The 13,188-nt window shown below is 43.3% G+C and overlaps 2 protein-coding genes across 4 annotated transcripts in view; one reads left to right on the forward strand and one right to left on the reverse strand.

The window, feature by feature from the left end:
• LOC100123447 (dipeptidase 1) overlaps nt 1-13,188 on the forward strand; it is a 104,385-nt gene that overhangs the window by 20,148 nt on the left and 71,049 nt on the right. The window contains exons 10-11 of one of the 3 annotated variants that reach the window (XM_031931560.1): nt 7,761-7,898; nt 11,263-11,511. The gene's annotated coding sequence lies outside the window, so the exon portion shown is untranslated. Of the gene's footprint in view, nt 1-7,760; nt 7,899-11,262; nt 11,512-12,552; nt 12,793-12,856; nt 13,052-13,188 lie in introns of those variants that run through there. The other 2 variants (XM_031931561.1, XM_031931562.1) reach the window with 2 other exon arrangements.
• Nucleotides 2,640-7,755, reverse strand: LOC107981093. The gene is made up of 5 exons (XM_031931401.1): nt 7,701-7,755; nt 6,710-6,817; nt 4,444-4,527; nt 4,312-4,371; nt 2,640-4,240 (listed from the first exon to the last, which is right to left on the reverse strand). Exons 1-5 carry the CDS (start codon nt 7,753-7,755, stop codon nt 3,885-3,887), a joined length of 663 nt encoding a protein of 220 aa, XP_031787261.1. The 3' UTR covers nt 2,640-3,884.

Genomic DNA, 13,188 nt, shown 5'->3' on the forward strand with positions numbered 1-13,188 from the left:
AAAGTCTCCGGAACGTCGTCGAAAATAATAAACCCTCGAGCGAACGATATAAGACTCGTGAAATAAATGCGAGAAAGATATAGAAAGTGCGCGTATTCATTAAAACTTGGGGAAAGAAAGGAGGAGGGCCGATGGTGTAATTAAGGATTTTAAAAGCTCGGGCGATCCGAGCCAGAGACCGAGCTCGAAATCAAAGAAAGGGAAGAGAAAAAAGGAGGAAGCCACTCGAGACGAAAAGTTTCGGAAGATCGAGAAAAGAAAAAAAAACAAATGACGCGTTATCAAGGTTATCGCCGTGGGCCATTGTCGTAAAAGCTCTCGGAAAAAGACGTACATCGCCGGACGAGCTTGAATTGGAAGATGTTTCCAAGAGAGTAATGAAGAATAGAATTCATTCGCGTTTTATAATCGCACGAAATGACATAAGTATTCAGCTAAAAGCATCGTGGAAAAATTAACCAAACAGAGCCAGCTTCGCTATATAAATTAAAGAAGGAAAAAGAGGCTTTCGCCAGGAGCACAGCGAATAGGATGAGCAGTAGCGGCAAAGTAAAATGAGAAAGAAGGACGGGCTGCTCTCGCACGAGATTCATTCGCGGGAAACAGATTGCACCATTAACGAAAAGTTTTTAAAACCAGATAAAGCGAAAAGTGAATGGATGTATAATAGAGAATTTTTTTACCGTCGTAGTGCAGGGTCTCGTGAAAAATTTAATTTCGGGGTACGAAAGCCGATGTATTATGTGAAAGCACAATAAGGCGTTGAAAAAGTTAAAATAAATTCTATAAACACACGTAACTCCGACAAATGAAAAAAGAGCCTTAAAATTGGGATAGAAACGTTGATTGATACATCGATCCGAGTTTAATAGAAAGTCGCAGTAGTTGCGGAAAAGCCAGACATAAAGCGTCAAGGAATTCGAGGAACGAGGAAACTTGGAATTCTTCGTGTGGCGAAGAGCTAAAAGAACTTTCTAATGGCTCAAGAATTCATATGTGACGGGTCGCGCGCGATTGTGAAAGCTCAGTGCGTGAAAAGCGTGTAAATCACTCGAGGTGTAGCGGGTAATATCTGCACTATATCTTGCTTAAAAATGAATTATTGCGCCATAGTCATGAAAACAAAATCCACCGCAAGTTTGTAAGAAAGCTCACGCTGTTACGTAAATTTTTACGAACATACAAATTTAATATAGTTAGGTATTTTGGATCAAACGTGTTTAGTTACAGTATCAATAACGTTAAATGAAAAGAAACGATGAGTAAACGCACTTAAAGCTTAACGCTCGGTACGTGCTGACGTTTTCCCTGATGTCCGTGAATTAGAAAGCCATAACGACGAGCTTTACGATTGATCAAGAGGTCATCAAGTCTCGTGCTTCTGCGCGTGGAATCGCGGCAATAAAAAATAATTCCGGGAGTATAAAAATGTCTTTCCGCTTCGGAAGAATCTTCCCTCGGTTGTATATATATATATATAGAAAAGGTCAGTCATGCGGGCCGTACTGATATACAACATAAATGTCCCTTTTCATTCTTACACTAAAAACTGGATTAGATACGCTTCGTAAACGCTTTATCTTCGCTTCTACCGATTTATCGGATGTAGCGTTCGAATTACGTGATTTTGTAAAAATGATATTTCATCGTCAGAGACGTAAACGCGGAGAGACTATCGCATATCAAACCATCGCTTTCTTCGATTACACAATACACACAAAATAATAGCGACACACAGCTTCCGAACGTCGTAATTTCTCGCGCGCCGAAAAGTCTCGATGATTAATGAACCAATTACACCGCATACCTCCTAAAAAAGAAAAAACCTCGAACGAGCCCCGAAAGAAAATTCCATTCAAGAATTTTCGCAGCAACGGCTCATACATCACGCAGCGCGCGCAGTAGGTTTTTGTTCGCAGTGGAAAAAAACACGAAACTTTGACGCCGGCGCCGCGGGGGATATTCGAATTTTCGCGCCTCTTTCTCACTCCCCGAGTACCGTAAAAGAGAAACAAGTGCGCGCGTGGCAGTGAAAACACGGTGCAAAGTAAAAAAAAAGGTAACGAGACGAGCTTTCGACGACGAAGCGAGAAAAAAAAGGTGGAAGCGAGCGCGTAGAGGAAAAAATCGTAATGAGGTGTTAATTAGAGTCGATATGTACCTGGAGCTCGTTATCGTCTGGCTGGTGATATCGATGGGAGAGGAGTACGTGCTGCGACGACGGCGCCGTGTTTTTGTTTACGAGCTTTCGGAGATGAAAGAGGACTCGCTCAGTTTATGACCCCGAGCTGTATATAGGTACTGCGGGCTGTGCAGCATCAGGGATGTATTGTCGGGCGGTGACTCTGTTGCTGTCGGCGTGGTCCGATTGTTTTTGAACGGGAGATGGAAAAAGGGACGACGGTATGCAGGGAATGAGTCGCCGCGAGTGCAGCTATACGCCTACGGGGCTTTTTGTTTTAAGGGATGGATGTATAGGGTGAAATATTAGGAGGGTATTGAAATTTTGTCGAGACGGACAGGTCGCGTCGCTCTTCGTCAGTTGCTTTACTCGTGGAAATTGTAGTTTAGCTACTCAAAAAAGAGAGATACTTTATTTCCGGAGAAACTTTTGAGAGATTGATGAAATTCGAAGGAAATTCAGTTATTTCGTGTATTTAAACGTGCCAAATGATTTCATTTTATCGACACAATCATATTCTGTAACAGATATTCATGTACGATTATACGTGGGTGTATAAATTGAATTTTCACGCTGATGTATACATATGCGGCTGCAATCATCATCAATCAATTAATTAAATCATCCCAGATGCTATCTCTTAATTGAAAGGACTATTATTCGAATCCACACGTGTGTCCTATCAATATTCTTCTTTGTCAATCTGAAGTGAAAAATTACACCTTTAATGACCGATGTATTATTTTAACGAAATTCGTAACGTTAATTACCGTAAATTCGTTCCGCGAAAGTTTGTAAAATTATTGTTGAGCGCCGTGACTCTGATTTCGCTAACTTCACAAGCTCCGGTCTACGTAATTTCCTTCAAACTCGCGCGGGAAAACTTTAACCCTGCAAACAAGATTTATGATCGTTGCAACGTTATTACTTGATGGACAAACCGATATTTACCGAACAACTTCAAACAAAATCCAAACCCGCAGAAAACGCAAACACTCAGGACGCTCCTTATCAGAAAAGACCGCAACAAAACCAGCAGACTTCTGCGTCTGACTGCTACACAGAGGTACAGCAGAGACAGTAGCAGTGCCATTCCCCCCATCGTCCTTTTTCACGTAGAGAAATAACCCGCATCTCAAAGTCGTCGCACAGAACATCGAAGCTAGAACAACGCGAGTCTGAGCGGAACGTGAATCGACCACATCCTACGTCGCTGAGCTTGTACGGAGATTATATTTCAAATCGCAACTAAAAAAACTAATCTCATTCTATATCCCACCTCGAAATCCGGCTCATAACGTTTAGGCCCTTTCCGTAAAACAATAACCGGCAACGAGCCGAGCATAATCCCCTATTTCGAAAGCTCTACTCTCCCCCCGCGGAGCTTCGCGTCAAAACGTATTCCCCCCGGTGATTCCCGAACGCGTCGGCATTAAATACGACGCTGCGACCGAGGGAGAGAGCGAAAAAAATGGAAAAATAAAAATCTAGAGTGTGTATGCAGTTCGTAGATCAATCAACCGGTACAAATGCGTCGCGTTCGGGTTATCCCCTGAGCTTGAGGCGCAAACACGCTTTTTGCGCTGTGCTTACTCGGGAGAGATGGTTTCAGGGTTTGAATTTTGTGCTGTAAGATATATTGGTTACGCCGAAGAAGTTAAGTGTCCATGTGAACGAATCCAAATATCACACGTAAATACATTCACGAGAGACTCGGTATCAATCTCATACGGACACTCGGATAACCGGTGCCGCAAAAAGTCGGTAAAAGTACTAATTTTTTGTCTACAATCGGGACACTGTGTTTGGTCATGTGTTTGGTTTTGAAATGTCGATTAAGGTGATGCTTTTGCTTTGATTCGTACGAGCACTTTGAGCATCGAAACATAGCTTTAGGCTTACTCTTGCAGCTGAGTTTAAAATTTTTGTATATGGTAGTCAGACGATCGTGATTGCTTTTACAAGAGCACAGAAAAATCAACGGTTTTGCGCATTTGTCGCAGTTCGGTTGACTATAGAAGTCCTTTACCATGTACATGCGTGCCTTCGCCTTGACAACTGAAAGACGTTTAATTTGTATTAAAATTCTATGTTTATATTTAATATATTTAGTTATAATACGAACGTACCATTGAACTTTTTCCTCAAGCTTTCCTTGTCAATTATACGCAAAGCAAACGGCAAAGAATCTGAAACCGAAATTTATATTGACGGTTTGTAAAATTTTTCGAACTGCAGTATATATACTTGTAAAAACGCACCTTTGCTAGTGTTGTATCTTTCGGCTTCCTCGGCTATGTTGAACATCTCCTCATCCACGATATCGAGTTCGATTGATTCAGCGTCTGGAGCGTTACGATTTATAACTTTTAGCAACACTCGCGCTTCTCTAAATGTGAGATATATAACCCGGTAGGCTTGAATAGTGTAAATTTTCGAGTTCAACCTGACGAGCGCTGACTGACGCTTTATTCACTCGCTACTGTAATACTGCGTTGAGTGATGTACTACGTTGATATAACACTAGTCATTACGCCTCAATCATTGCATTTTCGCTTGTTTGATTCTCCGCAATAATCACGTCACGCAATCCGGCGCCTCCGAAATTTACGACTCGGCCGAATCAACGTCAAAGTTATGCGCGAATTTGGCATCAGACCAAAATTACATCACCGACTAATAACGCGCATTACAATTCCCATATCCCTAATATACATTACCCTGTATCAAACGAGCTTTCTCTCTTCGAGCACAATGAACGCGAGCTTTCGGAATTTTCGCGTGTCTCGTGATTTCTGCATTTTGCTCGCGCTCGAGGTATCTCGAATTCTTTTCGAACGTGTCGCCTAAGAAAATCCCCCGCGGAATGGAAAATTCATTCGATCGGATTCGGCTTCCGCCGGCGGCGGGGAATTTAATAAAAGGATTGAATATGAATGTTACTTTGCAAGCTCGCGCCACTTTTGATTCATGGAGGCGCGATGAGCTTTGGCCGCGCGCTAATTTGAATGAAAAACCCATTTCGATCTAACGAATTCTTTGCGCGAAGCGCCAAGTGTTTGAGCCGGGATTTCGATAAGAAATTTGTGCTGCAGCTTTGACGTGATTTTACGATGAGGAGAGTCTTTTAAAGTGAAAGCAAAGCTCGGCATTGTTCGCTGTCTGCATGAGGTGGAATAATGGATTTTGGCTGCTTACTCCTATGTGGAAGCCGCGAGTGACTTTATCAACGTTTATACGAGACTTGTGTGTGATGAAATTCTCCGCACATTCTTCCCTTTCTCGCGGAAGATCAAAGAAATTTTTCTCGAGTAGAGGCCTGTCTTGGGAAAATTCCAAGAATACATTTAAACACTAGCATTGATGAAAGTGTATGACGTGAGGTAGGAGGACTCGCATAATTTTTCTCGAAACGCCGGTATCTTGCAGGTATGCCGCAGCCGCTACACCCTCAGCCCCTGTGTTTACGCGCGCCGAAACGTCGGAGCCAGGCCTGAATAGGATTATTCACTTAGTACATGCGCGCTGGCTATGATTTCGGGGAACAATTAATTTGGCGAGATTAATTAATGCCGAGAGGTGTTAATGGCTCACGCTTTCCGCACATGTATTTCTGTTATTGTTGCCGTTGGTGAAAGGAAAAGTATGAAAAAAGGTCTTTTGTCAACAGCTTCGTATATATGTTGTATCAATTCACCAACAACGACACATGAACTGGATTAGCCTTTAACTCACGCGGTATACCAGACATCGATTTATTCGTCGCGACCGCACTCTTACACCGCCGCAATAAGTTTAATCAAATTTAATCGCTGCGGCAGTCGAGCTCTGATGCATCACCCAATGCCAGCTGTTTATCGACTAATGGCTGGGATTAGCTACTCATTATTGTCTCCATTTCGGAATTTCGAGCTTCACGGGCGGTGTTTTTTCGGAAAAACTGCACACAATCCCGCCATAAATCAGCCCCTCACAGCTCAAATCAGGCCAATCCATCGGCCTATACATCCCTCCACACGTACACCCACGCTGTATACAGTCGCCACACCTCAGCGGAATACGAAAGCCGAGCGCGTCCCCAGTATGTGTGTATCTCCTCTCGAAGAAAACGCGCTGTATACACCGATCGAAAAATCCCAGTCACGAACTCCCCCGAAACTCAAACTCACTTCTCGCGCGGAAGTTAGTCCCCCCCTCGAGTGCATATAAAGATACCGCGCCGCCGAACAATAGCTGCACCGCGTACGGGAGGAAATCGAAGCGAGAATCGCGGTGTTCGCGATAAAGGGACAAGAGGAGGCATATACGTGACCCGGCAGCTACGGTAATAAAGCTCAGGAGGAGGATAGTAATGCTCATCGCGCGTTTAACGACCTAGAGCTGGATGTATGCGCGGGGGTAGAGGCGCTGCGTGTGATTTCTGCGATGAATCGAGTGTACATGCGTGACGCTTGGATGAGAGAGTAGGTGTAGGTAGGTTTAAAATAGTTTAAATCGTTGTAAATATAAAGACAAAACTGTAAGTACCTTCGTCTGAAGAGGTAGTTTGCTTGTCGCTATGTTCAGATTGGTAGTCGTCAACAATTGTTTCTTCATATGCAAGCTCGAGGTTGATGGATTCCACGTCTGAAACATCTAAATTTTATAAATCTTTAGCATTATATCAGAATAAAAAGTTAGACCGATTAATAATTTCATGCAGACAAAAAACACCATATTAGAATTAAAACTCATAGACATGCAGATTGACACATAAAATTCATGCTGGAGGAAAATTAATAATTAACGCATGTATCAGTCATTAGAACAAACTATTTATTTTTATTAAAAAATGACGTTCAAAGAATCGTAAATGAATACATCTCAAAAAATATAGACAATCATTAAAATTGCAAAAAAAAGCTGTCACCTATTCTAAAACGAAATTCCAACAGACTCGCATAAAACGGTTACTATTAAAGCGTACGCATAAAGCTGGAATATATATTTACACGCGCGAGCCTCCGTATAATAAATTTATATGGTTCCGCGCGAATTAAGTATCACTAAACACGTCAGTCGTTCACGCTAGCACACCCTTGACTCGCTTACTCCGCGAAGAGAAAAAAAAAGAGAACGGGAGACCCACCGGTTTACGGGGTATGAAATATTTTAAAGCTTCGCTCGCGCGCTCTCGCATGTAAAGAAGGAATTTTCGCGTCGCTCTGGAGAACATAAGGGATGCAGTTTTGAGAATCGGCTTTTCCGTGAAAGACAGCGGAATCGATGTTATGAATTGTTAAGCGTCGTATACACTCTTACTAGTGTAATCGGTAGAATTTTCTGTTCAATCGCTCTCATACATTCAGCTCACACATCGCGAAAGACGCTGCGTCAGCTCCTTAGCGTCCGAAGACAGGCGTAAAGCTCTGCCATTTATCTCGTTTCTATCGCCCCTACTCCTTGTGAAACGAATTTATCCTTTCGAGATTCGTCAATGCCCAGTTGAAATTCAGACGCGTTTGACGAGGTCACGTACTTGATCTTATTCTCGCTTTATTGGAATCTCTAATTAAAGCATCTGTTTCTTCCATTTCAGGGATTTCCAAGAAGCTCGTATACGTCGTCGATTCTTCTCTGCGACTTTGGCAATAACGTCCTCGGAGAAGGAGCTTGAATGGTAAATGCGGCCGAGAGGTGCTGACTAGACGTCTCTTCGAAACTAAACTCGACGAAGGTAAACACTCACTGCCTGTCTGTCTATCTATCTGTTTTTCGAAAGCGCTCGCGTGTGGAGTGCGCTAAAATCCAGTAGAGAATGAGTATAGTCTTGGAATGACGATTACTTTATCGCAGCTTTCTGAAACAAGCTCACGAAAATTGCAGCCTTTTGTAAAGGGAGGAAAAAATATGATACAGCGCTTCGCGAATTTCTGCCGAAATAAACGTAGAATCTCTGTATGCGCGTACTCTCGCATCAGCTCGTTTTTACGAGTAGACTTTAACAAACGCGAATTTCGCTTGTTGTTAAGTGCAAATTTTCACCGAGAATGCGCATTAAAGCTGAAATTAAATATTAGCACGTATCAAGTTATCTCCGCTGATTACAAAACTATAAACCCCTGGGTAAACTGAACGTCAACAAAACTCAAGCGCCTTACATAAGCTGCAGAGGCTTAACCATATGGCAAACTCGAAGCATCGATACATCCGCACATTCTTCCTAGACCGCGTCCCCACAACCGTAGCATAAACTCCGCGCTAAAACCGCCAAAGCGCCGGGAGCCGTTCAAGTGATGGTTGCGGCTCCGTTAAAAGCGAATTTCCCGAAAATGCTCACGATAAATCCGCCGTCGGTATATAGAGAGCCGGAGCCCCTATTTTCGAGCATGTAATTTGCGTAAATCCAAAGCTAAGACTTAAGTCAGACACTCGGTTGTGCCTGTTGACTTATAGGTGAATTTTTATAATTTATTTAAAATCAGCTTCAGCTCGAATTCACAAGCTCGAAAGCTCTCGCTAAAACAATCGGCTCGAGAATCGCTAAACAAATTTCGCCTTTCTCCCAACTGCATAAAAGCCGAATCAGCGTGTCGCTCGCTCGCATCTTAATTAAAAACGACCTTTAATTAAACTTGTCGAGCTTCGAAAAGAGAGGAAGCTATACACAGCGATTACTCGGCCAAATGCCCCTTTTCTTTTCCTTCTTTCGACAAACAATTTACCGCGGCCTGTTTGACTTGGCCAAATTAGTTTGTACCCGTGCCTCGCCCCCTCTCTCTTTCTCGCAATTTAATTATTCCGAGCCTTTGACGTCGTTCAACTTTTGAGCCTCGTGAATAGACAATGGAATCAACAGGATTTTTCAACTACCCGCCTAATCTTTTTCGATTTAAATTTGCAATTTTTATGAAATATTAGCTTCGCAAATTAAAAAATCGACAATATACCCATGTAGCTGACAATCGAATATCAGCAGCCATAAATTCGATATCAGGCCGTAGTCTCAGAGAAAAGCCCGGCAAAATATAGCTATTCGCCTCTCCAGAGAGAGAGAGAGAGAGAGAGAGAGAGAGAGAGAGAGCAAAAGCTCGCGTGCTCCTCCCGGCGCGACTAATACCCCATTCCGTTCAAACACCGAACGCAGCAACTGCGCTGCTACTCGTCGATGTACCGATGGGCTTTCTCGGACATTTATATCCGGGCTTTGCACAGCCGGGATTTCATGTTCCGGATGTATCGGCGACTGACGCCGGTGCCCTTTCACGACACGACCAGCCCGGTTATTAAGGCCGAGCTGTCGAGCAGGAATGAAAATTGTCGATTGTCCTGCTTACGCTCGAGCGTTCCTTGTTTATTGGCTTAATGTCTCGGCCAAGGACGTTAAGGGCTAGAGATGGATTTGTTTTCAATAATTGCCAATGAAGCCAGACACCCGTTATGGACCTAAGCTTACGAGGGGCAAGACACCGTCCTCAAGGTGCGAGCATCAAGATCAGCTAATGAGGGTCCACATTAAAACAATGATCACGGACGGGTCACCAGATGATGTCAACAAATAAACTAAAGGGAAAATCGACTAATCGACAACCTAATTGATGTTACCCCTAATAAATCAGCCGAAGTCACAAGTCCGATTATGCGGCCGTAATCGACATCAGGAAAGTGCTGAAAGACGGGCCCGATGCGACTGCTCATAATCGATCATAATCGACGCGGTCGTGCATTTACCTGCCGATATCCATCGACCCTGACCCAGCTTACGACAGGGACATTAATAAATAACTTTTGTACCAACAACACACAGCGTTTTTAGCTTTTAGCTTCTTAAAGTAAGGCGCAACACTGCTTCTTGAGTCGCATCAATCGATGGGGACAGCCCGGGTTTGTTCGCTGAAAAATAGAATAATAACATCTCTCACCTTGATTATCAGCTCCCGCACTACCTCATAAGCCAGTAGAACCTCCACCTCAGAAGACCTCTAAAAAATTCAAACTATTTTGCAGCTTTCCTGCTTGAAATCCCTTAATCCTCTCTCTCTCTTTTACGAAAATGGTCTCGACTGTAATACGCGTCTATATCTATATACATACACACCACCCACGCAAAGCTCTCCGTCTGCTCGATATTAATGTTTCATCGGGGGCCTAAAAAATTCCATACATATTAGAGCAACAAAAGGGAAATGTAATACTCTGCTCTGTAAAAATCTTACGTCGCTCAAATTCTTTGACTGACGCTTTTCGAATCGGACTTTTGCGCTCTACTATGAAATTTCCTGAAATTTTTAGTCGACGCGTGACTGGCGCTGTGCGATTTTTTAATATAACGTGGGAATATAGAAATGTTCGCGGAAGGAAACTTTTTATTTTGGAAAACTACTTGTAAAACGCGAGTTGAATTTTTTATTCCTTTGCGCTTGCATCTGCCCTTTAACAAAATCGTGTTCGCGGGTCTTTCAAATTTTTCGTACGACGATGCAACGCTCGTTATTTGCCTGCTAAAAGCCATAACGAGGTGCAAAAACAGCCGCGACAGAGCAGATGTTTTGTATTAAAGCCTTCAAAAGGCTAATCGAAGGTTTGGCTTCTATTCAGCTTTACACTCGAAATTTTCCGTTTGACGTTGCAGCTTTTCAACTGCCTGTATAAAATACGGCGCGAAGTAATTGCAAAAAAGAGACGATCCGCGATAATAACGGCTTCCAATATTATCGCAGTAAATTTAACGTATAAGATGCTGAGTATAATGGCGTTTATTACTATCCGGCGCGTGAAAAACGAGAGGAGCTTTGTCAAAGGTAAATATATTCGCGAGTACGTTAAAGCTTCCAGCGGAATCGGAAATCGATGCTGCATTCTTTCGATTTTAATCTTTTCCCCTAATAAAATATCAAAAGGAGAAGGGAGTTCTGAATGCGGTTTTACATCCGAGAAACGTCAAAAACTATGTACACAGCAGCTACACACAGCAAATTCAATAACTAGCCCCCGCGACATGCCACTCGAAAGTTTCCTCAAAGCTCGATTCGCAGCCAGTCGAACAGCCTTGATCATCAAACACTATCTATATACATATACCCGTGTGTGTGTGTCTGCAGGTCTGGAGCGAGAATCACCCGAGCGGCTCACCAAAGTCGAAACTGGTTGAGGTTGTGCATGCGCCGAACCACTTTGGAGCCATCGGCACGCCATCGAACAATGCTGAGTTCGTCGAGTCCCTTCGAAGTGTACACCGCAGAAGTCCCGCATGAATTTGGTCTATACAAGTACATTCTGCGGTTTAACCCCTCTACTGTCTGAGCATCGATGAATATAATTGGCAAGCTTTCTCGTACAGCCATTTCGAGGTATTAATGGTCGTCTTTCAGAAAATCCCGTAGATTTATGGGGTGACCCGACGCCAACTCAATAATTCCCTAAAAATAAAGCTCTAATAACAGCCTTGGAGCCATTCATCATTCGAAACTTAAAAAATTTGTCCACACCGATCACGCTCTGCTCGTTTCCTCGGCACCAAAACACAAAAAAAAAGACTGGCCAACAGGCGAGGCGAAAGAAAGCAGCCGTGATTTTTTCGATAAGCGAGGACCATTTATTACTTCGCGTTGACCACACACATACACACGCCGACTTTCCGTGCTGCACCCAATTCAAGAGCCAAAGTTTTCCAATAGCGCGTCACACGTGACGTGCCTTAATTGATTGTCGTGGACCCGGTTATTGATAATCTTCTTTTTTTTTTGTTTTGCGCTGAACGGTCTCTTTCTCGGAACTTTGCATTTGATAGGTTCTACAAGTAATTCCCGACCCCTTTAAAGTAATACACTTAGACGATCGACGCGCTGGGCGTATAGTAAATTCTCAGTTCAAACTTTACACTCAGCGCATTAGGACATCGGCTGAGAAAGCAGTCGTGAAACGTGACACAACTCAATTAGTCGATGAGATTATGTTTCAATTCTCCAAGACACTACGAATCTTGGATCACAGTTTTGAAGTCGGTGATTGATGAGGAAGATTGATTTATTTTTTGTAAAATATTTCGATTGTCACGAAAGCTCTCAAGCTTGATTACAACATAAACCCTGCGGTGGCAAATTTAGACGCATAATAAAGTGCGTCTGACCAAACGCGTGCCTTACTACTGCCATTCAGCTACAATTGTAAATACCTATAGCGAGTGTCTTCCACCCATTTACCTACAATTTCAACCACCCCCTCTTCAGTCCTTCTCATCAGGATACTCTACTTATGCTCCTCTCCCGTGGCTGCCCTACCCCTACCATTTTCTCTCTCTCTCTCTCTCTCTCTCTCTTTCTCTCTCTCTCTCTCTCTCTCTCTCTATCTATCTACGCGTGCGCGCTCTGTACACCCTCAGTACTCGCGAAGACAGCATCGACGCAACGTCTCTGCTTCTGTGACGTTATGTATATAACTGTCGGGCAAATAGCACGTGTCGTGATGTGGTTGCATAGGATGATATCGAGCACGCACTGCTGCGCTCAGATCGTCAAGCATAATCAGCCACCATTATCATCGTCATTAACCACCGCCGCGAGATAGTGTATGCAATAAATATTCACGTCGGCAAATTAATACCAGATCTGCGCGAGAGAGCTAAATTCAGAGTAAGCTATACTCAGCATCGAAAAAAGCTTCCGTCAAAATTTTTTGCATTTTCGCTCGCAAGGAAAATGTCAACAAGAAGCCCCGGCGGAGTTATTCACGCGCCGCGGGACACTGACCCATAAAATCTCGTTGTGCTTTGCACATTTCGCTCCTGTACCTAACCTAGATTCATAAAAAGTGTGGTGTGGCCTAAATTGGGAATTTTTAATATTCGGCGAGCTTTTACTTTTCGATGCGACTATTTGAAAGTCTGCGAAGGTATCGAATTTTTTTTAAAATAACGCACCATTCTTGGCTTCGTAAAATTATTATCATCCACCTTCCTCTTCATTCATACGTTAGCACTGCACGGCACAAAGTGTTCCGCTCCTCCCACGGCATTTAGCGCCGGCTGC

This window comes from Nasonia vitripennis, chromosome 5 (genome assembly GCF_009193385.2).
Source record: "Nasonia vitripennis strain AsymCx chromosome 5, Nvit_psr_1.1, whole genome shotgun sequence".
Lineage (NCBI taxonomy): Eukaryota > Metazoa > Arthropoda > Insecta > Hymenoptera > Pteromalidae > Nasonia > Nasonia vitripennis.